A 27,993-nucleotide genomic window follows, 5' to 3' on the forward strand; every position below is an offset into this window, starting at 1 on the left:
AAGAAAAGTTACAAACTGAAACAGGAAGTGTTTCTGGACCAGTGTTGTTTACAGATCTTGTGAAATGGTCTATTCACTTCTGCGCCACGTTGCTATGAAATGATAGGTCCATGAGGCCGCGTTTGTCATTTCAATGGGGGGAATACTATAGTCAATTTAAAACTGTTAGTCCATTATTTTTTATAATTACATTTATAACGTATTCTTTCGTAAAATAAATGAATTCGAAATATTCTTCAATCCTTTAAATGATGTTGGTCCGTCGTAAAATCTACCGTACTAAGCGGAAACCTCCAGAGATCCCTCGCAGTAACTGGTACGGTCCATTGACCCGTGATGTCACGCCGCAGTTCTAGCTCTGGCCACGCCCTCGAACTGCCTCGTCATCACTGACTGTACGGAACTGAACCTGAACTCACTTCATTACAGAATATCATAGAGCCGCAAACTTGTCAGATAGATACACTATTACAGATTAATAGAGTTTATTTGTGGAAGTGAGTTTAAAATACATGTTTTGTTGATGAAATACATGTTTTGAAGAGCAGCAGTTGTATCGTTTATTTGGGTGAGTTTATCATCAATCAAATGCAACATGACCTGTACAGTTTTACTTATAGTCGTAATAATAAAATAGTAATAGTATTAATAATTTGTTAAATTGTATTATTTATATATTATAATTTTTTAATAGTTAAATATTATATGCTTAGAAATACGTTTTTCAGACAAATATTATCATCATTTTTTTTAAATGAATGAGTTGCGGTGGCTATGAATCAAAAACAGCACTCAAGTGTCCAGCATACACGGAACTCCGTCAGTACTGTTAAAAAGCAGACTTTACTATTATTAAAACCTGTGGAAATATTAATAATAAGGAATGACTTGGTGTGTCCGGGCTCTTTGTATAAGATAGATGATTTTCAGGTATTACAGGTGTGCTGCATCACGTGGGCGTGTTGTGTTTTGTTCATACATACAGGTATCAAATACTTTCAGTGTACACTAGTGTCCAGATGGCTTTATAAATACTCCGTTAGTCAAGTCACTTTTATTTATATTGGGATTTTTACAATTCAGAGTGTATCAAAGCAGCTTCACAGTGATAACGTGAAAATAATACAACACAGATCAATAATATAGAGCGGATAGTTTCTCATGTTTGTCTTTGTGTTTCTCAGGTATTCCCACATGATTGCTCCTGTCTGCTTTGACTGATCCCTGCTCTGCTGACCCATAATGAAAGCCCTGATTCTCGTTGGCGGCTACGGCACACGGTTACGCCCGCTCACACTCACTGTGCCGAAACCACTGGTGGAGTTCTGCAACAAACCCATCCTGCTCCATCAGGTGGAGGCGCTAGTCAAGGTATAGCCAACACACACGCTGATCAAGCCTTTTCTGGAGCATTACATTCATATGATGTTGATTGCTGTAGTGTTTGTGTTCAGGCTGGAGTCCGTCATGTCATTCTTGCTGTGAGCTACATGTCAGATCTATTGGAGCGAGAGATGAGAGCTCAGGAGCAAAGGGTATTTAATGAACATTCGTGTTTATGATAGCCAGTCATAGGTGGAGAATGCCAAAGTAACAATCTCATTTGTGATCTTGACAGCTTGGAATAAAAATCTCGCTTTCACATGAAAAGGAGCCTCTAGGCACTGGTAGGTGAACATGTTCTCATTGCTGTGACAGCACTATCCTCCGCCAGCATGACGCTGTAAATGTGTGTGTGTTCTTTCAGCTGGTCCTCTGGCTTTGGCCCGAGAGCTGCTGACCGACAGCGAGGAGCCGTTCTTCGTCCTCAACAGCGACGTCATCTGCGACTTCCCCTTCGAGGACATGCTGAAGTTCCACCAGCAGTGTGGCAGAGAGGGCACGATTGTGGTGAGGAATCCATTTCATTTGTGGCGATTGTTTTCTGCTAGTTTCAGCCCGACACAGTTTTCATTTTCACATCCTGCGCCACGTTGTTTAAATAGCAAACATCTGTGCCCATGGGCTGCTGGTCTGAGAACCAGGTGTGTGTTCAGGCGCATTGCTGGAGCGTTGCTATACTGAGCCATTGACCAATTGAACCCTGGGCTAAAGTCAATGGCGCAGTATTATTTTTTCTTATTTAAATACGCTGTTGGTAATATGAACCTACAGGCAGGTCCACAATACACGTACACTCTGCTTATTACACACACACACTCTGCTTATTACACACACACACACTCTGCTTATTAGGCCGGAGACACACTGGCTGTGTGGCATGTCCGTTTTTATTTCGGCTCCTGTGTTAACAGGTTACTGCCTTGCACACTGCCTGCGTGACCTGCGCACTGAAAATGCTTGCATGCTAGAAATAGAACCGACGTCTATTTTTCACGCGACACGCAAGCATGATGGAAGCGTTTCCAGGCAAAAAACAATAGGAAACAATGTTTATATGTCATTTTGTACACGAATACATATTAATAAATTACATTTTGATGTTTGAAAGTCTAGGTTTTTGACAAATTCAGATAAATTGGATTGCGAGTGCTGAGAGGACGCTGGCGTGTCTGTCGCCGCTTCTCATGCTCACAAACAAAAATAACGCACTACTCCAGCTACTCTGTGCTTCTTCTCCGTTGCTTTATCAAAGCTGGACTATACTTCATGCTACTAGTTGGATTAATTTCCTCACATGCTGCAACTTTTTCGCTGTGTGCTCTGGTTATGCTACAGGATTCGTTAAACCTGTGGTTTTTCCAGCTGCTACACTTCCTTGCAATCGGACGATTTCCAAACTGTGAACACTGTAATTACCTCTGTCAACGGCTTGATCCTCCACAGTATTCTCTGTTGAAGCCTGGTCGTGATGATCTGCGGCTTGTAAGCTGCTAGCTAGTGTTGGGCAAGCTAGCGTTTTCCTCTGGCACCATGGCATTCCTAAGATACTGCGCTCTGGAACTCAAGAATATCAACTCGCACATCGTACCAGGCAACGGTAGCCTTGAGGTGATTAAAGCCCCCCCCCCCCCCCCCCATGTGCACAGGGCTGTTCGGCATAAGCTTGTTTATGTGGAGACATCCCAGGCTATTCCTGTTGTTCGGTGTATCACTACCCGGCGGCAACGTCATCAGAACGAGCCGCGCATACACCTTTTGAATCTACGCCCCGTTGAACAGGCTGCTGACGTCACTTCTCATGCCAATTCATCTGTCCTGAAGTCTGTTTCATTCATGTTGCTGAACACTCGATCACTAAATAACAAAGCACCACTCATACATGACATTATAACTGACAGGAAACTGGATTTTCTGTGTTTAACTCAAACTTGGCAGAACCAAATGGACTTTATTGTGCTTAACCAAGCTTCCCCCCAAGGCTATAGTTATATTCAAAAGCCACGTAGTTCTGGACGGGGTGGGGGACTGGCTGTTATCCATCATGAAGATTTCCATATAAAAGAATTTCCAGTACACACCTCTTCATTTGAGTGCATTCATTTTGCTTTGACCGGGCCACTGCGGCTACAAGTGGTCCTTGTCTATTGTCCGCCAAAGGCATCTGCTAGTTTCCTGCCGGAGCTCTCTGATCTCCTTGCTCTAATCTGTCCCACCTTTCCATCTACTGTCTTACTTGGTGACTTTAACATCCATGTTGATTCCAGTAATGTTTACACTGCAGAATTTTTGTCACTACTGGACTGTTTTAATTTTTCACAAGACGTCAATGGCCCAACCCATGCTAAAGGTCATACACTGGATTTGGTATGCTCCTTGGGTATAACTCCAACCCATCTGCAAACTATCGACCTAGCTATTTCTGATCACCTTGCCGTTATGTTCTCTATTTCTTTACACACACACAGGAAGTGTGTGAAAAGGACCATTGCATATCGAAACATCAAACAAGTGTGCATAGATAAATTATCATACACTCTTGCAGGCCAACTTATCAGCTGTCCTCCATCCTGTACAGTTGATGACTTGGTCACTCACTACAACCTGGCCCTGTCACATAGTCTGGACTCTGTTGCCCCCCTCATCACTCGATCCGTCTCATTCTCCTCTCCTGCTCCCTGGTTCACTGCTGAACTTCGCGCCATGAAGGCTAAAGGGCGGAGGCTGGAAAGGTACTATAAAAAATCTAGCCTGACTGTCCACCAGCTGGCCTACAAGAACCACGTTAAGAGCTACAAAGATGCTCTATCCATGGCGAAGAATAACTACTACGCTACACTCATTGGCAACCAACAACATCTTCCTAAACAGCTTTTTTCCACCATCAACCGCCTACTCTGTCCACCTGACCCTCCTCAACCCTCTGATGCTGCTGGGCTATGCTCTAGATTTCTGGTTCATTGCCAGGAAAAGTTTGAAACCATCCACCAACAACTGCAGCTGTCCAGCTTATCGCAGTCAACCACACTGCCATTGTCTGACACAAATTCTTCAACCGCTCTCGCGCCTCAGGACTGCCTCTTCTCTTTCTCCCTGCTTAACACAGCTCAAGTTCTTGAGCTAGTATCAAAAGCAAAGGCCACAACCGGCAAACAGGATCCTTTGCCGACAGCCTTGGTTAAGGCATGTCTTCCAACTTTGGGTCCAACATTGGTCAACATCATTAACACCTCGCTGTCATCTGGGGTGGTCCCCACCAGCTTTAAAACTGCTGTGGTGATCCCTAAACTTAAAAAACCGGGCCTGAACCAAGAAGATTTAAACCATTACCACCCTATCTCAAACCTACCTTTCATATGTAAGTTATTGGAAAGGGTTGTGGCTTCCCAACTCAACCATCACATGCTACAGCACAATCTCTACGAGCCTTTTCAATCTGGTTTCAGGACACATCACAGCACAGAAACTGCCCTCATCAAAATCACGAATGACCTTCACATGGCAGCTGACTCTGGCCATGTCAGCATCCTAATACTTCTTGACCTCTCTGCACCCTTCGATACAGTCTCCCACTCCATTCTTCTTACATCTCTCTCTGAACTCATTTGCCTTACTGGTACAGTGTATTCCTGGTTTAAATCCTATCTCACTGACGGGCAACAATACGTCACCTTCAAGGGGATTTGCTCTAAATTGGCGCCAGTCCTGCATGGCGTGCCACAAGGATCGGTCCTAGGCCCACTGCTATTTAATATTTAAATGTTGCCACTTGGGATGATTGTCCGGAAGCATGGATTACACTTCCACTGCTATGCTGACGACACTCAGCTCTACATCAGCACTAACCCTTCTACTTCGCTTCCACCAGTGCCACTTACTAACTGCCTGAACTTAGGACATAAAGCACTGGCTGGACAGTAACCTTCTCAAACTGAACAAAGACAAAACAGAACTCATGGTGTTCGCCCCGCTGTCACTTCTTAAAAAAGTTGATGACTTCATACTGGATGTGGATGGCTGCTCAATCTCTGCATTTCCTTAAGTATGCAACCTGGGCGTCATCATGGACTCCACTCTCTCCTTCCAACAACACATCAAAAACGTCACTAAAATTGCTTTCTATCATCTCAAGAACATCTCCAGACTCCGACAGTGCCTCTCCAATTCTGTAGCTGAGGCCCTCATCCACTCATTCATCACCTCCAGACTTGACTACTGTAATGGTATCCTGTTCGGTCTACCCAGCAAAGCCACTGATAGACTTCAGTATGTGCAGAACTCTGCGGCTAGGATGCTCACACGCACAAAACATGGTCTTCACATTACTCCTATCCTGATGAAGCTACATTGGCTGCAAGTAAAGTCCCGCATCAAATATAAAATCCTCCTCCTGACGTACAAGTCTCTCCATGGACTTGCACCCCAGTACATTATTGATCTTCTCCATCCCTACACTCAGTCACGGTCCCTGCGTTCCTCTGACAAGGACCTGCTTGCTGTTCCTAAGTCCAGGCTTAAGACATTTGGTGATAGAGCTTTCTGCGTTGGTGCTCCGTCACTTTGGAACAAGCTTCCCCATGAGATCCGCTCTGCCTCCTCACTTTCAACCTTCAAAAATCAGCTCAAAACACACCTCTTCACTGAGGCCTTTGGGCTCTACCTGCCCTGGTCTCTTGCCTCCTCCTTAATTCCCCCTTCCCATTCTCATGTCCTTTGTTAAGCGTCCTTGGGTACTTTGAAAGGCGCTATATAAATTAAAGTTATTATTATTATTATTATATCAATGACTCAGCTAATCCAAATGTAGACGGTCCCTCTATGTCACCTAGCAGCAGCAACGTCAGACACGTTTCTGGTGTGTAAAGACACAGAAAACACAACGCAGCTGACGCAACAGAAACACCACACTCACGCCACGCAGCCAGTGTGTCTCTGGCCTTACACACGCACACACACACACACACACACACACACACACACACTACAGCCTCATGTGCGACGAGCCACGTCTCTGGACAGCTGCGTAAACTAGTGTTTTACCGCCACAGCCGCCCATGCTGCATGCATGTTTCACTAACGTTGACGAGATTAACCCCTCAGGTATCGAAATTTGGTACCGAAAAACAAGACATGTTTCGATACTCGGTAGTATCGAGGCAATTCGGTCGGTACCTAAAAAGTATCGAACTCGATACCCAGCCCTAATTAAGAGAATAGAGACAAAACACACCCATTACTCATTAAGAGAATAGAGATAACACTTTTAGACCAGCGCCGGAAGCGCCGACCATTTTTCCTGTCATTAACTATCAAAAGTGGATTCAGACACTGCGCTTAGATCATAAAATAGGGCCCATGGTCTCGCTGTCAGAGATTTGACTTAAACGTGTATGAGAAGTTTCAGTTTCTTTCAGTGAACAAGTACATTTTTAGATCCTAACGTGGTAAATCTCTCTCTCATACATCTTACTTCTGTGTAAAGGACATTTCTCACCTGATGCTCTGCCACTCGCCCACATTAACATCTGGCTGACGTTTCAGGTGACGAAAGTGGAGGAACCGTCTAAGTATGGCGTGGTTGTTTATGAAGGGGACACTGGACGAATACATCGCTTCGTTGAGAAACCGCAAGTGTTTGTCTCCAACAAAATCAACGCTGGGATGTACATCTTCAGCCCTGCCATGCTGAAGAGGATCCAGGTCAGGACCCACTCTCACAACACCATCATCCGTTTACACTGGCTTTTCAAAAACATTTTTATTTTTTCGTAAAAACTGCGATCAATATATGTACTGCTTAAAGTAAACGAAGGATTTTTTTAGTACTGTAAACTACATTATTTTGCAACTCGTACTGCCTTTCATTTATAATGTGCCTAAAAGTAATTAAATAGCTTTATTCTATGTTTCTAAATGTAAGAAAAGGCTCTAAACGTGACATGAAAGCATTTAACTTTAGTATAATAATTTTCTTGATTGAAGATCGAGTTATGATCGTTATAAAAATTGCTAGGTCAAAAAAGGTACATACAATTATTTCTAATTCAAAATAACATCAATAACATGCATTTAGAAAATGGATCGGGTGAATTTACATTAATCACTCTTTTCTGCCGCTTCTGCTGTGCAGAGTTTGTTGATACTGTTTTTGACACAATTGCCCTAATTGTGGCAGTTATTGATTAACTGTAAGAATTTGATATAAAAGATTAGATATTTAATAAGGTTTGAAAAAATTACCCTTACAATACAATACATGTATTTTAAAATATTAGGGTGAAATATCAAGTCAAGTATATTTATATAGCGCTTTTCACAATATAGATTGCATCAAAGCAGCTTCACAGTATCAATCAAAACATAATAACAATGTTCGAAATGTGACATGTTTTGTGTGATGTGCTCTTTATTTTCAGGGTTTGATCACTTCATAACTAGTTGAACATTGTGTTAAGCTGATTTAAAGTGATTTAAAGGTGCGTTAAACAAAGCTAGGAGTTCAGATGCAATCCTCGGCTCCCTCCAACATTTAAGAGCTAAACTGTTGCACAGTATTTACATTAAAGTCCCTGTAAAGGTAATTCAACAAAAAAATTCTAAACACATTATAAATGTTACAAATGTATTGCTAAAACATTTTACAAAGACTATGGAGAAAAATATGGAGTTAAACAGTTTTTTACCCTTGCTATTTTACGGATTTTTTGGGCGGGGCTAAAACAGGGCTCGATGACGCACTGGACCCCAAGAGCTCGTGGACACGCCCCAACTTGATGATGCACGTTGGCTGATCCATAGACTGGGGCTGATCTCTCCCCTAAAAATAGAGCACATTTGCATTTGCCACTTCATCTACAGTTTGCTAGCTTGCTATGCCTTTGACAAGGAAATGCATAGGCTACTACCTGGATGCGATCATGTACAAAACAGATCGGTGTCTTTATTTAAATTTCCTAAAAGCGATCACATCAAGAAGAGGTGGATTAATTTTGTGTAGAGCCAACCTTGATGAAGAGCTGAGGATCACCGACAGCAACACCCGCCTCTGTATTGATCATTTTACACAGGATCGTTTTATAAACTTTCCTCAGAGACAACTGGCATTCACTGATAATCCGTTGCTGCTGGTGAACGGGGCCGAAACGACTATCTTCCGTCTCAGCGTTCATCCTCCCGTTCCGAGAGCAGTTTCACCTAATATCACCGTCGACAGCTTTCCTGCGAGTGGGCGTGGTTTCAGCTCAGCCAGCGGACACGCCCCCAGCGTTTGAGAACAGAGATAACTGCTGATTTTTTCAAGATTTTGATAGCTTATTTTATGTACTTGCCGGCTTTTTTTAACATTCAAATTTGGCTGGGTGGCTGATATCACATTTTTCTGTGGTATGACAGACTCAGAACACATGCTTAATTTTGACTTTACAGGGATTTTATAATGAAGAATCATCTATCCGAAAACAACATATACCGCATTCAAGGTAACTATTTTTATTAGTGCATGCATTTCCTGGGACATGAGCCCATGCCCACTGCTAGCACCATGCCCTGCGGTTTGAGGAACACGGCATTAATGCCAGCTTCTAATGTGGGTCGGCTGCTGTGAAGGAGAAATGCTGTCCCAGCACATAACTTCCTTTATTCTTCATTCTGTAAATCCATCCATCCATTCTCACAGCGTGTCCTCGGTAGGTCCTGTAGGTGGGATGCTGGAGCTCTTCCCAGTGAACTATTGGCAGAGAAACACCCTGAATGGATGGCCAGTCCATCGACAAAAGCACAATAATGTAGACCAAAGTTTCACAATAATGTAGACCAAAGTGTCAAATGTCAAATTTTTGCAAGAAATTATATTTTTGTATGTGTAATTAGGTACTTTACATACAGGAAAAAGGCTCTAAAAGTACAATCTAGGCTCTAAAAAAGGCTCTGAAAGTGCATCTAGTACAATATTAATATTTGCATAAATCTACAGTAAATGTAAATGTAGAGACAGCTTCTCAAACTTCAGATTGGCTAGGTGGCCTGTAAAAGATTAGCGCGATATCTCTGCTCAGGTCAGTTATGCCACTTATTTATTTCAGGGAATAGGATTATTTTCTGCATACTTCAATAAAAACTTGTTTTATTTTATTGCTGAAGTTTCCAACGTTTTCTGTATTTTGTACTTCAGTTGCGACCCACTTCCATTGAGAAGGAAATATTTCCAGTGATGGCAGAGGAGGGACAACTGTATGCCATGGAGCTGCAAGGTAAAGGATCACCTGACACCTGACTTTCACCTGACAAGCTCTTACTTAGACCATCATACAAGCAATGATACATTTAGAGGCACTGTATGTAAGTTTTGCAGCCAATGGAAAGCAATCTGGGTCTTAGGCAGAAATCATGTTCGTGGATGAGCGTATTAAAGTTTTATGAACATTACTGTGGTAAGAACCAGGGTGTATTTTACATTGCTGGTTTTATTATTATCCACCGTGGCCGCAGACGCTCCAGTCGTTTTGTTGTGTATGCATATTTTATGATTAAGTCAAGTCAAGTCACATTTATTTATATAGCGCTTTTCACAATACAGATTGTATCAAAGCAGCTTCACAGTGATAGCATGAAGGTAGTACAACACAGATCAATAATATTGTTAAATATAACCCCAACTGAGCAAGCCAAAAGCGAGCCAAAAGCAAGGCGACAACCCAACCATACGCGCCGACCCGTTTGTCTAAAAGGCTGTCGAGCCCCTCTGGTGCGTTAAGCAGTTTCAGTGGCAAACGGTTCCGTATGGCATAACAGAGGACTAATAGGTAAAGCATTATGTGAATGCTTGACTAAAGAGATGCGTCTTTAATCTAGTTTTAAACTGTGTCAGCGAGTCAGAGGCTCGGACCGTATCGGGAAGGCTATTCCAGAGTTTTGGAGCTAAATGCGAGAACGCCCTCCCTCCTTTACTGGACTTCGATATCCTAGGAATGACCAGAAGCCTTGAATTTAGTGATCTTAAGGAACACGCTGGATTGTTTTAAAGCTGCAGTGCGATGTTTTTCCTCTTTGTCGCCATCTCTGTTAAAAATCTGCAATTGCAGTCATTTGCGGTATTATCAACTTTACGCGAGCTGTACTTCGAGACCCTCGGTGTGGATGAACACACTGTTTCAGGAGAGTGTGAGAATGTCATCTAAACTAGTAACATCCACTTGTTCTGGTTCTGACATTGAAGTAAATCGGGGTGATTAATTCTAACAATCGCTTGTACGTTATCGTATCATGCAAAACCGTGCAAATTACTTTGCTCTCAAATTGTTAATGTTAACAACGTCAGCATTGCGTGACTACATGTAATGTCCTTCCGATATGTATCCTTGTTTTCGCATGGGTCCGGTTGCAGTCTCTTTTTTTCTGTAGCCACTCTGAAGTCTTTTGCGTTTTTCAGCGGGTGAGTCTCCAGTTGTTACTGGTGATTGTCGTTTGAACCTTTCTGGATCCGCCATCAAATTGATAAGTTTAATCAAGTGCTGTGAGAAAAGGCTATAAATCTCCACCTCCAACATCCTCACACGCAATAAAGCCGACTTGCTGAGACTCTTCTGTGTGTGTACAGATGTGTGTGTAGAGATGAGATGTATGTGTACAGATGTGTGTGTACAGACGTAATGATGCAAAGACATGCTCGAATCTCCCGCGTAAATCCACTAGCACCACTGGAATTAAAAACATTATTACTAGCGTACCACTTTGAATCAAGCTACGGCAAGCAGTGTTTTGAACACTGGCTGGTTCTGTATTTTCTCAAATATGTATTTCGGATCAACTACTCATAGAGGTCACTTTTATTTGATGAATTAAAACAAGAGATTCAAACAATAAGACTAACTTTGTTAAGCTGATTAGTTTTCTGTCGATAAAGGTATCCAAACAGTTGCTTACCTGTCTAATAAAACGCATATAATATTAAAGAGTCTTTGGGGTTGTTACGGAAGTAAACCAGAAATCGAGGTTAAAGTGGATATGTGAATAAATCGAGTTATAGTGGATAGATTCGCTAGATTGATACTTGTCTGGGAAGTATCCAGTTCAGAATTCCTTTCCCTGTTTGCATTCGATTACGCTATTGAACTGTCAAGTCAAGTCATCTTTATTTACATAGCCAGGGTGCGAACTACAGGGGAGCTAGGGGAGCTCGGCTCTCCTTAAAGATGAACTGAACTGAAAAAAATCGACGATGACAACGTGTTGTTTATGACAATTAAACGTAAATTACACTAAACATTTAAATAAAAAAATATGAATATAGCTTTTTTTAAGCAACGCAAAATTGCGCTTGCTAGCGCTGGCAATTTCGATGACGTCACTGGCATGGTAGGACCCGCGGAGCTCCATAGACAACAGCTGCAGGTCCTATATTCACAGACGAAAATGAGCACTTTTAACGCCATGGATTACGCATTTGAGCCCATGAGGGACAGGCCAGTAGTGTCTGACTACCACCACATGGAGGACGATCAGTTTCAGGCTTCACTTGCAGTACAGGATCGTTTGGGGGGAAGTCACTGTGGGCGCGAGCGCTGTGGAGAATGCAATGTAGTGCACCGGAGCCTATCTGTTGCAGAGAGGTCAACCTGGAACATTTATTGATCGGCAAAAAAAAGGAATCACCGTCGTGCACCGTTCATTTCGGATGCTGTTTGGTGAGAGAAACGTGTTGGGGGGGAGGCTATGCTGTCTCTAATGGATATCCGAGCTGAGACACGAGCGCCCCATCAGTAACAGGGTATTTTACGAATAGGACTAGGCTGGGCTAACTTGTTACACTTTTCTCAGATTGTTTAGATTAACAGCGTACTGACAGTTCACTCTATGTGCGAGGGTGCATTTAAGAAGGAGAATCCCATCCTTTACAGTGAACTATGCATCAGGGATTTTTCCCTCATTTTTTACTCATTGACGAAAGGACACATATCTAAATAGTGTTTCCTCAGGCATGTTAGCGCGCCTCAGACTGTTTACAAGCTACGGCTGTTCTGCTGGTGCGGGTAGGTAACGGAGGAGCTAACCATGCCAGTGACGTAGTCGAATGTTGAAATCCAACATGGGGGCGCCGCAGTGCAAATTCCAATCACGTTTAATACATGTTAACTCAAAGATTCGTAGAAAAAATATAAACGTTGGAGGCCATTGATCTGCGCAAAGTCCTTGAAATCCATTCTGTGTTAAGGTAAGGCATGTTATTCCCAATTATGTGTTGTGGCTGGGGTTGTTATAGGTCTGCTTGACTCTCGGGGCCCTATTTTAACGTTCTGAAACGCAAGTGTCAAAGTGCATGGCGCAAGTAACTTTGTGAGCGGGTCCCGGCGCTGTTGCTATTTTCCCGGCGGGATAAATGCCTCTTGCGCCTGGCGCAAATCTAAAAGAGGTTGGTCTGAAGTAGCTTCATTATTCATAGGTGTGGTTTGGGCGTAACGTGAAATAAACCAATCAGAGCGCCATCCAACATACCCTTTAAGAACAGGAGCGCATGTTGCGCATGACGGATTGTTATTATAACGGCGCGCCAGGAGCGTTCACAGCCGAGGAGACCGACGTTCTTGTCAGGACAGTGAAAGACAGAGAGGTGACGTATGGGGATGGGAGAAACCCTCGCACATCAGCGTCGGTTAAACATTATATACGTATGTTTCTTGCCACTATTGGGCAAACAGGTCTGATCCTTTAGTACTACAATTAGCCCTAAAAAATGGGTAACTATAGTTGAATCTTCATGTAAACCACAATGATTTCCCTCATGTGTTAATATTTTTCCTTGTTATAATGTATGATTTGCAAAAATAAAAACTACTGCATCTGTGTTGATGAGTGTATGCGCGCTGTGCACCCGCTACATTATGGCCAAGCATGCGCCCTTAAAATAGCATTATGAACAACGCGCAACGCACCACTGACTTTAGACCAGGTTTTTTCTGGTCAGTGGCACAATTGTTTTCTGGAAGTGTAAAATAGCACCAGGGAATGTTTGCGGCGAAACACGCCTCCTTTTTGCGCCGATCCGCCCAGGGAGCGCAGTTCATTCCCTAGTTTACCGACGTGCGTCTGTGGAGGGGAAAATCCCGCTTTGTGTGCATGCAAAATAGGAATGAGACATGCGTTTGTGAAAGTCATTTGCGCCAGGTGCAAGATAGGGCCCTCGGTGTCTTAGGCCTAATTGAATGGAGCAATTGTGGTATTCTTCTGTAGCCGACGAGTAATTTAACCCTTGTTCAAGTGAACTCAAAGACAGCCTATATTATAGACTATTTATGGATGGCTGTTTGCTGTTTGACTTATCAATTTGTGTCAATGCGGTGAATCCTGTATATAGTGCTTGCATAGACTTGCATACACTTGTAGCTGTTATGTATCTTTGGACGTCCTTGAAATGAATGTGTTTCATAGCGCTGTGCATTCCGCCTTCTGTCTGGAAGGCGCTTAAATCCTTTGCACGCACAAGTGCATGAACACCCCCCCCCCCCCCCCCAACATTTTTGTTGCTAACATTTTGTTGCTAACGAAGCTAACCGTCTGTGTTCCAGGTTTCTGGATGGACATCGGCCAGCCCAAAGACTTTCTGACAGGCATGTGCATGTTCCTCCAGTCCGTTCGGCAGCAGGCGCCCGAGAGGCTGCGCGTGGGACCGGGCTTCCTCGGGAACGTCCTTGTGGTGCGACATATTACTGACACATACATTACTGGAGTTCTAATATATAGTAACCATGAAAGCTTATATGTTGTATTTGTATGTTGTACACCTGAACTGCTAATCAAGCTCTTTCAGGCAGGTGTATTGAGGCTTACAAGACCCTCCAGGAACAGCACTGGACGCCCCTGTTGGAAGCAGAATATGGTACATGTACTAAAACTATATGCCATTAACCTCCACCCAACTGGTTACAGGACCCAACTGCGGTGATCGGGGACAACTGCACCATCGGGCCTAATGTGACGATTGGCGCTGGGGTGGTTCTGGAGGACGGGGTGCGAGTGAAGCGTTGTACGGTTCTGAAGGGGGCGCACATACGCTCACACTCCTGGCTGGAGTCATGCATTGTGGGCTGGAGCTCATCGGTGGGACAGTGGGTGAGTTCACACTTTCAGCAATAGAGCCACCAACTGGTTTTAGAAGTATTTTGTCTAAATATTTTTACCACCTGCTTGGTACCTCTAGAACAGAAGACAAAATCTGGTCTGAGGCTAGAGGGTGCTAAATCGAAATGGATGTGTGCCCTGATTAAAGTGGTGCCTGTCGGAAAGTTGTTTACCCTTCTTCGTTACCTGTTCCACACTATCCGCCAACTGAGACAGGATGTCATTGTGACGCCACCGGAATTTCCCGTCTGCCAAACTTGCCCGTATGCTGAAAGGATGTGCTCAAGATTGGCTGGCTTTCCACACAGCGTGCAGCTGGGGATCTCTGCCATCCCCCAAATATGGAGGTTTGATGGAGTAGGCAGGACATCGTGGACAGAACACATCAAGAACTTTATCCGAAGTCCAGATGTCCAGCCACGTCAGGACCCTTTCTCGTTCGCCCTCCCACCTTGTTCACCTGCCCTGTTTTTTCATGGCAACAGCCATGGGTTTCCTCCTCTGTTTTACAGACCTCCCTCTGCACCATGCCGTGACATTCTTTTGGGTCCGGCTTGTTCTGGTGGAGCAACCCAGTCCAAGCCTGCCCAGAGCTACTGTCCCAACGATGTCACCACTGATGTCACTGGCAGCTGCAGCTTGATGCCTGTGCTATACAAGCCAATAGGGCAGAAGCTTCTTGGACGCCCTGCCACCTCCTCAAATAGGTGTTAATCTTCCTTTCCAATCCTTCGACGGTAGAGATAGGTATCTCATAAACAAGCAGAGGCCAGAGCAGCCTAGGGAGTACCACATGTTGGTAACCCCAGGCCGTCAAGTATCTACCTGGATAATCACCTCCCTCACACTCTTCATATCATCGAGGTCTGCCCTGTACCATTTCCCAAATCTCTCTTGGACCATTGGGATGATGGTATCCTGAAGTGCAACTGGTCCTGGATGCGCCCCTTCCTCAATACCGGGCTTCTGGACATTTCTAGTTTGAACAATTTGTTTGAACAAAACTCCCTCCTTTTGGATGGACTTGTCTCTGCTTTAAGGGTCCATAGTGATCCCAGAAGGGAGAGCATATGTGTTTTATGAGTTTCTCCGTCTCCTCCATGCTGTTCTCCCTTCTGGGGTCACTATGGACCTGACTAAGGTGCTCCTTCTTCCTCCTCCTTTGTTGCTTTCAACTCCCCTGATCTTACATCGCCCAGAAGTTTCGACCGATATTTGAAATCTATCCTCTCCTTCATTAGTCGTTTCCTGTCCCTACAGTGACATTCAGCTCTTCGCAAGATCTTAGTGTGCTCTCTTAAGTTGTCACGGATTTGCTTTAGTGCTGGTCTCTATCATTCTCTCACTGTTGCTTCACAAAATGTCTCCCTTAGCCTCCGCAGATCCCCCTCTAAGGATTGCCATTTCCTTCATGGGTCTGCTTTTCTTTTGGCTGTGGGTGTTTGTTTTGGCCTTCAGCTCTTTCTTTCCGAAGCGATCAGCACCTATGCTCCAAATGATGAAAGCCATAGCCTTGAGCTTCTTACCACATCTCCTGCCAATGCTGTTTCCAGAACCTCATCCACATCATGATCAAACCTCTCCCACTCCTTCCTTGCCACTGCAGTTCACTGATTCCTTTCGGGCCACTTCTACACATATGTCCTGTCCAGGTCTTCTAATGTCCTGTGTACCCTCCATCTCTGTCTGGTGCTTTGTGTCTGACATGTCGGCAATGCCGTTCCTGCTCCCATCTTCATCATGTGCCTGTAGATTCCGGGGGCTGTGGTTTATGGCCTCTCCTCGTCTCACCAGGTTTCCCTGTGCGTTGTACATTATGTTCGGGTTACAAGTACACATATCTTCCCACATCTGCAGACCCGGGATAAATCGTTTAAACTCTTCCATAGTCAATAGTCTGTCCTGTGGACCGATCATCCTCCCCCCCATCTCGTTCGACCCTGGGGGCATCTTGTAATGTACCTTTCCATAGCATTTAGCAATTGGTCCCTCCTAGTTAAGGTTGTGCTTCGGCCTGCCAAACCTCCACACTCCAGCTTTGGTCCTTCCCAGCCATCAGCCGTTCTTCCTCGGTCGCCAACTTGTCTTTCCAAGTAGTCACTGGGTCAACCAGAAAAAGATATGCCAAAACGATGTGATCATCGCAGCTGACCCACCTTTACAGGTATTCTGCCCTGCCCCATCTGAGAGCCAGTGACATCGCTCTCTCCTCTCCTTCTCTCCTCCTTTCATACACCATTTATGCATGAAAGGAGGAAAGCAATATAAATTCAAAGCATAATTAAAGCTCAATTGAAGCACAGTATTAATTAAAAGCACAAAAGAAAAAAACAAATCAAGTCAGCTTAATTTCTATACTTTATACAATATAGATCATTTCAAAGCAGGTTTACAATGATAACAGGAAAATAATGATTCAGTGATGCAAGCATGCATGAACGTGAAGCATGCATGCAGTGATCTCTTGCGTGTGTACGTCACTCATTGTTTACCCAGAGATTTCGGAAGTTTTACCTTTCACTGTAAAGATCTAAACATATTTAGATATATCGAATTCACCTTCCATTGCAATTTTTCTGTATACCTAAATATGTTTAGTGAAAGGTAAAATTTCCGTAAACAATGAGTGACGTACACGTGCGAAAGATCATTTCCGGCGCATGCGCAGACCGAAGCACCCGTGCCATCAGATCACTTGGATGTGACTGTGGTTACAAGAGGTAAAAACGATATAAATACTGTTCGTTTTCTTACAAAAACCGCTCATTTCGTCTTAGGCCATCAATGTGTACTTACATTTACGAGTCATTAAATCATGTTTAATTTGGACTTCTCTGTGCATGCTCTTTGAGGTGGTGACCATAGACCTCCATTATATGACTGACAGACAAGAACAGTTTGACCTAAAAATATCAAAATTGAAAATACTGTGGAAACAAAGATACCTACATCTTGGATGCCCTTGAGGTAAGCTAAAACATATCAAAAATGAATTTCAAAGTGAACTATCCCTTTAACACTGGTGCGTTATAAAGCAGTTTCAGTGGTAACGGTTCCGTATGGCATTACCACCTTCCGCAAAACACAATATCTGCCCAACCACACGTCGTTCACGCAATATACTCAGAAACATAATGACTGTAATTACTATGCAACCAATACACATAAACCAACAGACTCTTCAAGTTTTCAAGAATTCGACGAAACCGTAGCGTGGCGGCCTGTACACAGCCAGCCAGAATCTTTCCGTCTCAACCACAGCCAGTTGCTGATCCTCTCTGCTGCTTCAGATAAGCTCTTTACTGTGCGACGCAACTCTTGGCCACTGAATCCGACGTCTCTGAGGAACCGGGTTGTAGAGTGTGTCACAAAACCTCGAAAACCCACTTCCACTGGATAAACCTGTACTCTCCATCCTCGCTGTTCTGCTTCAGTGGCCAGATGAGCATACCGCAGTTTCTTCCTCTCATACAGTATGAATCATCTACAGCATCCTCCCATGGCACTCTTAGCTCTTGTAATATCTGGTCTGAGGTCAGTGCTGGCAATCTCAGGTGGAAAAAAAGCCGTTAATCAAGATCAGCCAGCATCTTCCAGTCCCAAGCAGCTTCCATTTGTCCTGGGTGAGAATTGGTGTTAACACCTTTTCTTGGTGGTTGCTCGCCTGGGTGGAGGAATATTGTCTTCTGCGTGTCATGTTTTTCCAGAACAGGCGGCAACGTATTGGTCGTATTACGCTTGCCTTCCAATGCTTAAGCCAAACATCGCAGTTCTTGGTCATGGCGCCAAGTAAACCGACCTTGGCTAAGAGCCACCTTACATCAGAATGTGCCTTAATATGGCAGGTGATGAACACAAAGGACAAGAGGGATCCTCTCCTACCCAGAGGTTTAGGTTCTGCAGTGATGGGAGAACATCAGATGTTGATCTAATAAGGAAACTGATCCTACTCTCTTCCATTGACCAAAGGTCTTGCCGGCCCATCTTGCGTTGTTCCACACTCTCACATCTCATCCACTCTCCCTGCTTAGCCTGGGAAATGGCCTTTATACACCTCATCCTCTCCTCCTGCTTCCGCACCTCGTTGACTACCAGCTTCCTCCTTTGAGCTGGGCCTGCCTTGTGCCATTTAGGAGGAGCTAAACTGAAATGAGTTAAATTCAGCTCTGTAGAAAACAGTGTTGTCATCGTCCAGCTCAGTTCAGTTCTCAAACAACAGTGTCAGTACAGGCAGATCAATGATACTCTTGAATATTAAGTGTTTCCAACTAAGCAAGGCAACAATGAAGAGAACCCAAACTCCCATCAGTGGATAATAAACCTCGGGAGAAACCAGACTCAGTCGCTCAGTTCACTAATCACTACTTGTCTCATAAAACATTGTGAATGATGATTAAAAAAAGAAAATGAGGGAAACAAGTATTAGACTATAGTCTATAAGCAATTTTAAGGATCAAATAAATGTATTATAAACATATTATAAAACACAAACATGGTAATGGGTGGTTATTACTGAGATGTTTTGAACCCTACTCTTGTTTTCCATCCTCTGTTGTACAGTAAGTAGGTTTTCTGTGTGATAAGGTGTGGCTCTGTACTTGTGTTGGGCAGGTGCGGATGGAGAACGTCACAGTTCTGGGCGAGGATGTGATTGTGAACGATGAACTCTACATCAACGGTGCCAATGTTCTGCCTCATAAATCCATTACAGACTCTGTTCCTGAACCGCGAATCATCATGTGAAACACCTTTCATGCCCCTCACGAAGTGCCCGAGTGTGTGTGTGTGAGAATGAGCATGATGGGAAAGGTATTGGTTGTGGAGTATCTAAAGTATGATTGTGCTGTTTCTGCAGGTAAATCTCATCTATAGTAGATGTTCTCCAACTAAAGGCTGCATCACACATTTCTGACCCATAAAGTGCTGTTGTCATTTCCCTCTGCATTGTGTCCTCTATTACTGACAATAAGAGCACGACGCCCCTCTCTTTGGTTCATCTTGTTGATTTTGAGATGCCATTAGGCTGTCTAGTAATTATGTTGGTATTCTTTTTCATTGTTTTGTTTAGTTGTTTTTTTTATATATATATATATATATATATATATATAAAGGGAGCCGTGCATTACTTTCTGGATAAAACACTGTGCCTGTAGAAAGAATGACAAGTAGCTATGTTTATGTATCAGATAACGCAGTAGCTGATTACTGTGATGACTTCCAGTAGTATGTACTAAATTATGCAAATCACATTTTATTCATCACTCAAAATCATGCAGAAATGTGATAGATATCTCCTTTACAGATGAACAAAGATAAAAAATAGACTCTGGGAGTGATGTCTCTGTACACAGATTAAGATTTTGATGTCTTTTCTATCAAAGAAACATAAACCAATAAAACATCTTTTTGGCGTTTTCTTTTGAGTTGTTTTTACTTTAAAGCAATTTAAACTTGTAAATGTTTGAAGTTCCTGCAGCATTTGGGAATGTAAACAGAAATAAGACTGTGATTCATGCATATGAAATGTAGATTAAACCATATGGAGGAGATGTCTTGAATGTCCTAGCAACATAAAGGGCATTGCAAATCATGTGGAAATCATTAATGTGTTCAGTTGAAAATATTATGAGAATTCTTTACTATTAAATTGTGAAATACCAAAAAAACACCAGTATTAATCAGTCATTTATAATTTAAAATAATAACATGTATGTGCTCCTCAAAGTTCACAAAAAGTGGCTAATTCTTGTAAATAGATTCCCCGAAACTAGTTTTCAGGTCCATGGCTCGATGCATTTGGCTTTTTGGCTGCTTCTACAAGGAGTAGTTCACTTTTGAAAAAACTTTTGCTGATAATTTACTCACCCCTATGTCACCCAAGATGTCCATGTCTTTCTTTCTTCAGTTGAAAAGAAATTAAGGTTCTTGATGAAAACATTCCAGGATTTTTCTCCATATAATAGACTTCAGTGGGAACCAAACGGTTCAAGGTCCAAAAGACAGTTTCAGTAAAGGACTTTAAACGATTCTAGACGACGAATAGACCCCTTTTGCGCCGACGTCACAGTTACGTCACAGCGCTAGCTGGAGGCAAAACAAAGTGAAAACTGGAGGCGGCCAATACAAAACAGCACAGATTCGGCTATATAATGAGCTTAAATAATTGTTACTATTATTAAATGTCATCTTGTTGTGTTGTTTGGTGCAAGAATTGATGAAAAATGAATGCTGTATCTGGAACTTTTATTTCTAGAAAATATTCACATCATTAAAATTGCACTGTAATGTCACTCTTAATTGTCGTGGTCCCGGCGCTGGCTCGGCAAAACTGCGGTTCGTACACACAAGTCTTGTACAGGACCATATAGGCATCTAAAGATTTATATGCCCTCAGTTTCTCTTTACGATCGGTTTCTCTATAAGGTAGGTGTAGAAGTCTAGGCCACTCAACCGAGGTAACGTACGTTAATCCTGTCAGATCATCCATGCATTGAGTGAGTGTGTAGGCGGCTACAGGTTGGCCAATCTGGTTCCGTCCGTTAATAACTTTTGAAAATAACAACTTTGGGAAATATCGGTCTTGGACATTGAGTGACCTTACACATTAAGATAATATCGGATTTTCTCCAGTCATTGTTAAAAAACAAGCTAACATCCTTGCTAACTAGCGTTAGTGAAGCGGCCAGAGGGATCTTTCTGCCTCCACCTAAGCTCCGCCCACAAAAAACCGTCATTATGTTTACCAAATGTAAAAGGGTCTATAGAGAGCCTAAGTCCCTCCCCTTCCGGTCGACCACCATGGGACCTTATTTCGGAAAAATATTGAATGCTAGTCAACGGCGAGAGACAACAAATATTTTGATCTCGTTTGAATTGTGCCCTGAATTACACATATGATGTTTGTCAATTTAAAAGATACATTTTAAAGTAAAGAAATTCGCAGTTTGATGTAAAACCGATGAGGTATAAGACTGTGAAAATACGTAATTACAAAGACTACAAACCCCAAAGGCGCACATTTTCTCTCAATGAATGAAGCTAACTTTACTGAGGCTGTCTGTCATTGTTTCTACAGTCTTACGTTATAATCGTAAAGTTACGCCGTCCTACCTGAGTGTTTTGTACCAGACTGCACACACACGAGCAGCGGATCTCGTTTCGCTTCCCGGGAGATGTAGTTCACAGAGCGATTTTCACATAAAACTAAATGTTACTCTTCTGTTGTATGACAAACTGCGACGTTTTTGACTTTCAGAATTATCTTTTAAATTGACAAACATCATATGTGTAATTCAGGACACAGTTCAGACGGAATAAAAAGATAAGTTGTCTCTCGCCATTGACTACCATTCATATTTTTTCCGAAATAAGGTCCCATGAGCCGGAAGCGGAGGGGCGGGACTTAAGCTCTCTATAGACCAACGCCACTTTTGCGTCATCGAAGGGTAACGCCCCCTTTTGGGGGAAAACACCTCTATACTGTCAATGGGAAAACAAACGGATTCCCATGAGAACAGAACTCGCACTAGATCTGCAAAGTTTCTTGATAGCAAAAATGGCACAAACTTAAAGAAGCTAACGTTACTGAATACGGGGTTACAGAGGTTTCCCTTTGAAATGGTCGAAAACTGGATTAATGACCCCACACAGCGGCCAAATATGGACTATTCAGACATCTAACGTTACCACTATCTCGTGGAATCACCAAGTAAGTAGCCTTTTTTATTTATTTATCATTTACACACTCACAGTAGCCTATTACAAACTACTAGACGATGAGGCCATGTCACTTGGATCATATTTAACTTGATTTAAGCTATTGACAGTTTTGTTGTCGACTAGCTATTAGAAAGACTAGCTGTTAGCAGCTAACGTTACCTTATTAGACTATGTCAATAGCTTAAATCAAGTTAAATATGATCCATTCATCGTCTAGTTTGTCATACTGTGAGTGTTAATGAAAAAAAAGGCTACTTACTTGGCGATTCCACGAGATAGTGGTAACGTTAGATGTCTGAATAGTCCATATTTGGCCGCTGTGTGGGGTCATTAATCCAGTTTTCGACCATTTCAAAGGGACACCTCTGTAACCCCGTATTCAGTAACGTTAGCTTCTATAAGTTTGTGCCATTTTTGCTATCAAGAAACTTTGCAGATCTAGTGCGAGTTCTGTTCTCATGGGAATCCGTTTGTTTTCCCATAGACAGTATAGAGGTGTTTTCCCCCAAAAGGGGGCGTTACCCTTCGATGACGCAAAAGTAGCGTTGGTCTATAAGGGTCTTATCTAGTGAAACAATCAGTCATTTAAAAAAATAAAATAAAGTTTAAGTTTTATAAGCTCAAATGCTCACCTTGCTCTGTTCTGTGACACGTTTGTGACTCTCCTGTTTGAACTCATTCATCAAAATGAATAAATCTTTTTCTGAGTCAATTTGTTCGTTTCGTTCGTTGAATGAACTAAATGACACGAAAAAAGATTAGTTCATTTTGATGAACGAGTTCGACTGGAGAGTCACGAACGGGCGTCACAGAACAGAGCAAGGTCACCATTTGTGCTTATAAAACTTAAACTTTGTTATTTTTTTTAAATGAGCGATCGTTTCGCTTGATAAGACTTATTCATAGTCTGAAACTGTCTATTGGACCTTGAATCATTTGGTTCCCACTGAAGTCCATTATATAGAGTCATAGAAAACTGCTGGAATGTTTTCATCAAAAACCTTATTTCTTTTCGACTGAGGAAAGAAAGACATAGATATCTTGGATGACATGGGGGTGAGTAAATTATCAGCAAAAGTTTTTTCAGAACTACTCCTTTAAATGAGTTATTGGGCGTAATTCTTAGTATTTAGTGTTAATCATGATGTCTATTCTGCACGAGAGACCACGGGCATCTATAGCGTCTGAAAAAAAATCCGAAACAAACACACACACACGACTTGAAAACGCCAGGCGATGAAGTCCATCTTCCTGACACTGAACGGATATGTGTGCGACGTGCGAGTGACAGGAGGCAAGTTACCATATTGCATTTGAAATTATAACTCTTGTTGAGTGCTTGCTTACAAGATCTCATCTCATCAGCTCTGTAAACAAAGGTTGACATTGACTCAGAGTAGACTCAGCACAGTTAGTTTCGTCTAATCTCGCATTCACGGGTGATGTAATGTCTCATATTCCTGCACAGAGGAAGCGGTCAGTCAGACAGAGGCTCTCAGTTCGTCAAACACACACACACCTCACCAAACACTGACTGAACTCAGCGCTACTCCACAGAATATACGGCTTGAATAAATAAGACTTATTCTCTAGTACAATGGATATGATCGCAAGGGATCAGAAGGTAAGTTGTCTCTCTCAAACAATTCAGCAACTCGTCAACGCGCGTTGAGGTTTTAACTGTACAGAATGGTGTTTATTTTCATTGATGAATTCACATTTGTTGTATTGCTAACACCACATCTAAAACTTGAACTTTCAGTTATTACCTTTTTGAAGTGAAAAGAAACGCGTTTGCGCAGTAATTATGTTTGCTTTGGCCTCACACACTGGGTGGGGGTGATGTTGATTCCCGTACAGCAAGCTAACAGACACACGACAACAATAAGTGTGAAGTTTCGATAAGACTTTATTTAGCCTACTCAAAGTTTCGCATTAGGAACTAATATAAACGTCCCGTTTTTGGAATTCATTTTGCGCCAAAACGAGACAGCTGAGGTCCAAGATCTACTGAATAAATGAATAATCATACTCATATAACACATGCTTTTGTAGAATTGTATTTTTTTATTCTTTAGTTCTTGAGTTAATTGGCATCTGTGATTTAGTCCAGGAGGACACTCACAAACTCTTTGAAAATGTATTGAATACCAGCCAGTGTTGGCTGGGAGACACGAATGAATGCATGAACACTATCTGACTGCATTAGATCCTTCATGAATGACTGGGATTTACTGTATCATCCTTTCTATAACACAGAGCTAAAGTAGGAGTGCAGCAGTTGTGTGGTAAAAGTGTGAATGTCATGACCCTCTTATGAGACATGGGAAAAGGTACATATTTCCATTTAAAAAATCATTTTGAAGAGGAATGGCGGAAGAATAACTAATGTTGAAATGCATCTTATTTCCCTCCATCAAATCCATGCCTGTAACTCAAAAAGTATTCAAGATTTCCTTTTACATATCCTTTTCAATATCCTTTTACATTCTGGTTCTTTTGGCATCTACATTTTGAAGCCCCTATATGGTCTAATCCTAGAGATATGGGGATCTCAATGTGGCTCCATGAGTAAATTGCTGAAATATGCAGATACACAAAACCACATGTTGCCACTTTTCATGCAGCTAATAGTTTAGCTACTTATTGTTTTTAAAGAGGGATGTCTGACTCTGACGTAAAAAAAAATGTTGAAACTAAATGACATAATAGCAATAGTGTCTTGATTTTTGATTGTTTATAGATTGCTATTAATAATAAAGAAAACATGGCATTTCAGCTGGTATGATACCTTCATTTGTCTTTTGGATTTCAGAAGAATCAATTACTGTAATTACTAAATGCTAGACTTCTTTAAAGCGGGCTGGATTCTGCTTGGCTGTCAAGTGTTTTTATCGTTCATCAGCTGAAAAAAATCATGATATATTTAAAATGATTAACTATATCTTTATCGTTAATAAAATGAAATAAGATGCCCCTTTATCCCCGACACTGATTCAAATATAGGATCTTTTATATAGGATGATGCAAGTTACTGCACCTCCACCATTTCAGTGTATTTTTGGCTTTCGGGTATGGTTTAATGTAGCTGTTTTGCAAAGTGACTGTTTTGACTACTGAAAATGTGTACAACTGAACAATTCATGCATGTAGCCACATTAAGATCTCCATATATGGCTTTAATAATGCCGATTCTAAAATAAATCTAAAAAGATATTTGGTTACATATATGTAACACTTCTTAAATTACAGCAGGCATGCAAACTTTGGGGGAAAAACTAACTGTCTTTTTTTAACTGTCACATTAAATAATGCATTAACTAAATTTAGCAAACTTTCTTTAGTTTAAAAAGTAAAAGTGTACTCAATGTCCTCTTCCTTTGAAAAACACGATATGGTCACAAGGTCAAAAGGTTTTAAAGGCTTTGTTTGCATGGTTGCATATTTTGTTGTGGTCTGTTTGTCTCCGTGTGCTGTTATTTCTGTCATATTAAGCTCTGTGATGAAAGATAAGCCATCTGAATCGAGTGGGAGATAGTGTTGGAATTGAGCTGGACAGCTTGTTATTATGGATTGTGTTTCAAGCTATTGTTGAGTGATTTGAAGTGAATGGCTGAGGTGTTTGTCATCATCTGACCAGTGTTTCTGCAGCCATGAGTCTCATCCTTTTATTCATGCCATTAGTGTAAAAAACCCATTGTCCTGTATTACAGTAAAAAAGGTGTAATAGTGTTTGATTTAAATCAGTATAAAGCATTTTTTTAATATTTTAAGTAGTAAGAACTTGTTCTTGAAATGTCATTGAACTGTTTTATAAGACTCACCCAGAAGAGTGCCCAAATTATTCAGTTTCACCATCAGACGTGTTTGTTTTGTATAATGTCCTTTTTTGCTTATTATTTGATTTAAATGTTTTTTTGTTTTTGTTTTTCATTTGGACGGCTAGTTTGCCAAATACATGAATCGGTAGTCTTTATGTTGTATCAGTAGTCCTTATTTAATTTTGTGTGAGGCATGAGATATGATAATTTTGACAAAATTGTTTAATATGGTTGACCAGCATTAGCCTCACTCTTGTTACCTGTTAAAACAGCGTGATGTAAAGAATTAAACAAGTATAAATCAAAACATTTATTTTTTAAACAACACATTTATTGTAAAAACTACAACCTGAAATGCAACTGAAAACCAAAGTGAAAGTATGTGGAAGACGGAAAAAAATGGAAAACATCATAATATGGAAAACACACTCATAGTTTTAGTCTCTGTGGGTGAATGACACCAAGACAACAAATTACTGCAAGCAGGTGGTTCGCTTTATTTCCAACACGAACATAATCATTTACATAAATGAAAACAAACAAATAAACTTAAATTACAGCTTAAAAGAATTTAAAAAAAGAATGTTTTGAAATAATCCACAGAGAGAAAGAATATGAGTGGTGCTAAACAAACAAAACAAAAAACAAACTAAGCCCCACTCTCTAAATTAACCTAAAACACAAACAGAAAAAAAAAATCTTCAGCACTTAACACGCCATAACTAAAGCTTCACTAACTAACCAAACAAAAGTTACACAGTTGCACACGCCCCTTGCCTAACAATGTCTAACAATGGTAACCCCACGTAAGATGTAGGTCACATGACATACTTTAATTTCTCTTCTCTCCGGGTTGGTGCAGGCAAGAAGTCCTCTTGTAAGCAAACATAATCAAATAAGTACGCAAGCAAACCACCACAAAGTCAGTATTTCTCAACAAGCATAAGCCAACAAACACTCCAAACTCCTCCTCTTCCGTTCTTCAGATTGCCTTAAATCCTGAACCATAACTGATGATTGGTGGTCTCCGACCAACAGCAGCACCTACAAACTAAAAGATAGCAGGAAAACAGAAAGAAACCAAAAAAGGGGGGGAGGGACAAAAATGTTAGCACACAACAAAGACATTTATTAGAAAAACTTGAAATAACTATGACTGCTTAAAGGGTTAGTTCACCCAAAAATGAAAATTAAGTCATTAATTACTCACCCCCATGCTGTACCAACCCCGTAAGACCTTCGTTCATCTTCGGAACACAAATAAAGATATTTTTGATTGAATCTGAGGGCTGGATCACTTTTCCATAGACAGCCTGAGGGACTGCCTCTTGACGGCCCAGAAAGTCATTAAAAGAAAAGGTTTAAATATTCCATGTGCCTACAGTGGCTCAACTATAACTTTATCAAGCGACGAGACTACTTTTTGTGCGAAAAAAAACGTAAATAACGACTTTATTCGACTTTCCATTACTTCCTTATGGGCGCATGCGCGAGAACTGAGACGAGACCGTTCTTCTTCGACTACTTTTTGTTACCGGCTGCTCACCGCTTAGGAGTTTTACCGCCCCCTACCGTATAAGATGACGTACTGCTTGTAAACAGAACGTTTTGCGCCTCCGGCTATATCAGTACGTCATCTTATACGGTAGGGGGCGGTAAAACTCCTAAGCGGTGAGCAGCCGGTAACAAAAAGTAGTCGAAGAAGAATGGTCTCGTCTCAGTTCTCGCGCATGCGCCCATAAGGAAGTAATGGAAAGTCGAATAAAGTCGTTATTTACGTTTTTTTTCGCACAAAAAGTAGTCTCGTCGCTTGATAAAGTTATAGTTGAGCCACTGTAGGCACATGGAATATTTAAACCTTTTCTTTTAATGACTTTCTGGGCCGTCAAGAGGCAGTCCCTCAGGCTGTCTATGGAAAAGTGATCCAGCCCTCAGATTCAATCAAAAATATCTTTATTTG

At 41.8% G+C, this 27,993-nt stretch overlaps 2 protein-coding genes across 3 annotated transcripts in view; both read left to right on the forward strand.

Annotated features, from left to right (window-relative positions):
* Positions 1-397: 397 nt before the first annotated feature.
* Positions 398-19,908, forward strand: gmppb (GDP-mannose pyrophosphorylase B). The gene is made up of 10 exons (XM_039657288.2): positions 398-568; positions 1,185-1,371; positions 1,455-1,535; positions 1,619-1,667; positions 1,748-1,890; positions 6,922-7,080; positions 9,551-9,629; positions 13,941-14,068; positions 14,302-14,484; positions 19,105-19,908. The coding sequence occupies exons 2-10, from the start codon at positions 1,243-1,245 to the stop codon at positions 19,234-19,236; spliced, it is 1,083 nt and encodes a 360-aa protein (XP_039513222.1). The 5' UTR covers positions 398-568; positions 1,185-1,242; the 3' UTR covers positions 19,237-19,908.
* A 3,460-nt stretch (positions 19,909-23,368) lies between these two features.
* The window catches only part of lmcd1 (LIM and cysteine-rich domains 1), a 61,319-nt gene continuing 56,694 nt past the window's right edge, over positions 23,369-27,993 (forward strand). The window contains exon 1 of one of the 2 annotated variants that reach the window (XM_039657281.2): positions 23,369-23,506. Coding sequence is in view for 1 of the 2 variants with exons in the window: in XM_039657280.2 (XP_039513214.1) it covers positions 23,810-23,836 (27 nt within the window). In the remaining variant the exon portion in view is untranslated. Of the gene's footprint in view, positions 23,507-23,544; positions 23,837-27,993 lie in introns of those variants that run through there. The other variant, XM_039657280.2, reaches the window with a different exon arrangement.

The sequence above is a fragment of the Pimephales promelas genome, chromosome 2 (assembly GCF_988280905.1).
Source record: "Pimephales promelas chromosome 2, fPimPro1.hap1.1, whole genome shotgun sequence".
Taxonomy (NCBI): domain Eukaryota; kingdom Metazoa; phylum Chordata; class Actinopteri; order Cypriniformes; family Leuciscidae; genus Pimephales; species Pimephales promelas.

What these genes read in the sequence shown, in the direction of transcription:
- gmppb (XM_039657288.2), top strand. Translation starts at nt 1,243, where the DNA reads ATGAAAGCCCTGATTCTCGTTGGCGGCTACGGCACACGGTTACGCCCG. An exon ending in CCATGCTGAAGAGGATCCAG is followed by an intron (nt 7,081 to 9,550) that starts GTCAGGACCCAC and finishes TTTGTACTTCAG; the next exon opens with TTGCGACCCACTTCCATTGA. An exon ending in TCCTCGGGAACGTCCTTGTG is followed by an intron (nt 14,069 to 14,301) that starts GTGCGACATATT and finishes AACTGGTTACAG; the next exon opens with GACCCAACTGCGGTGATCGG.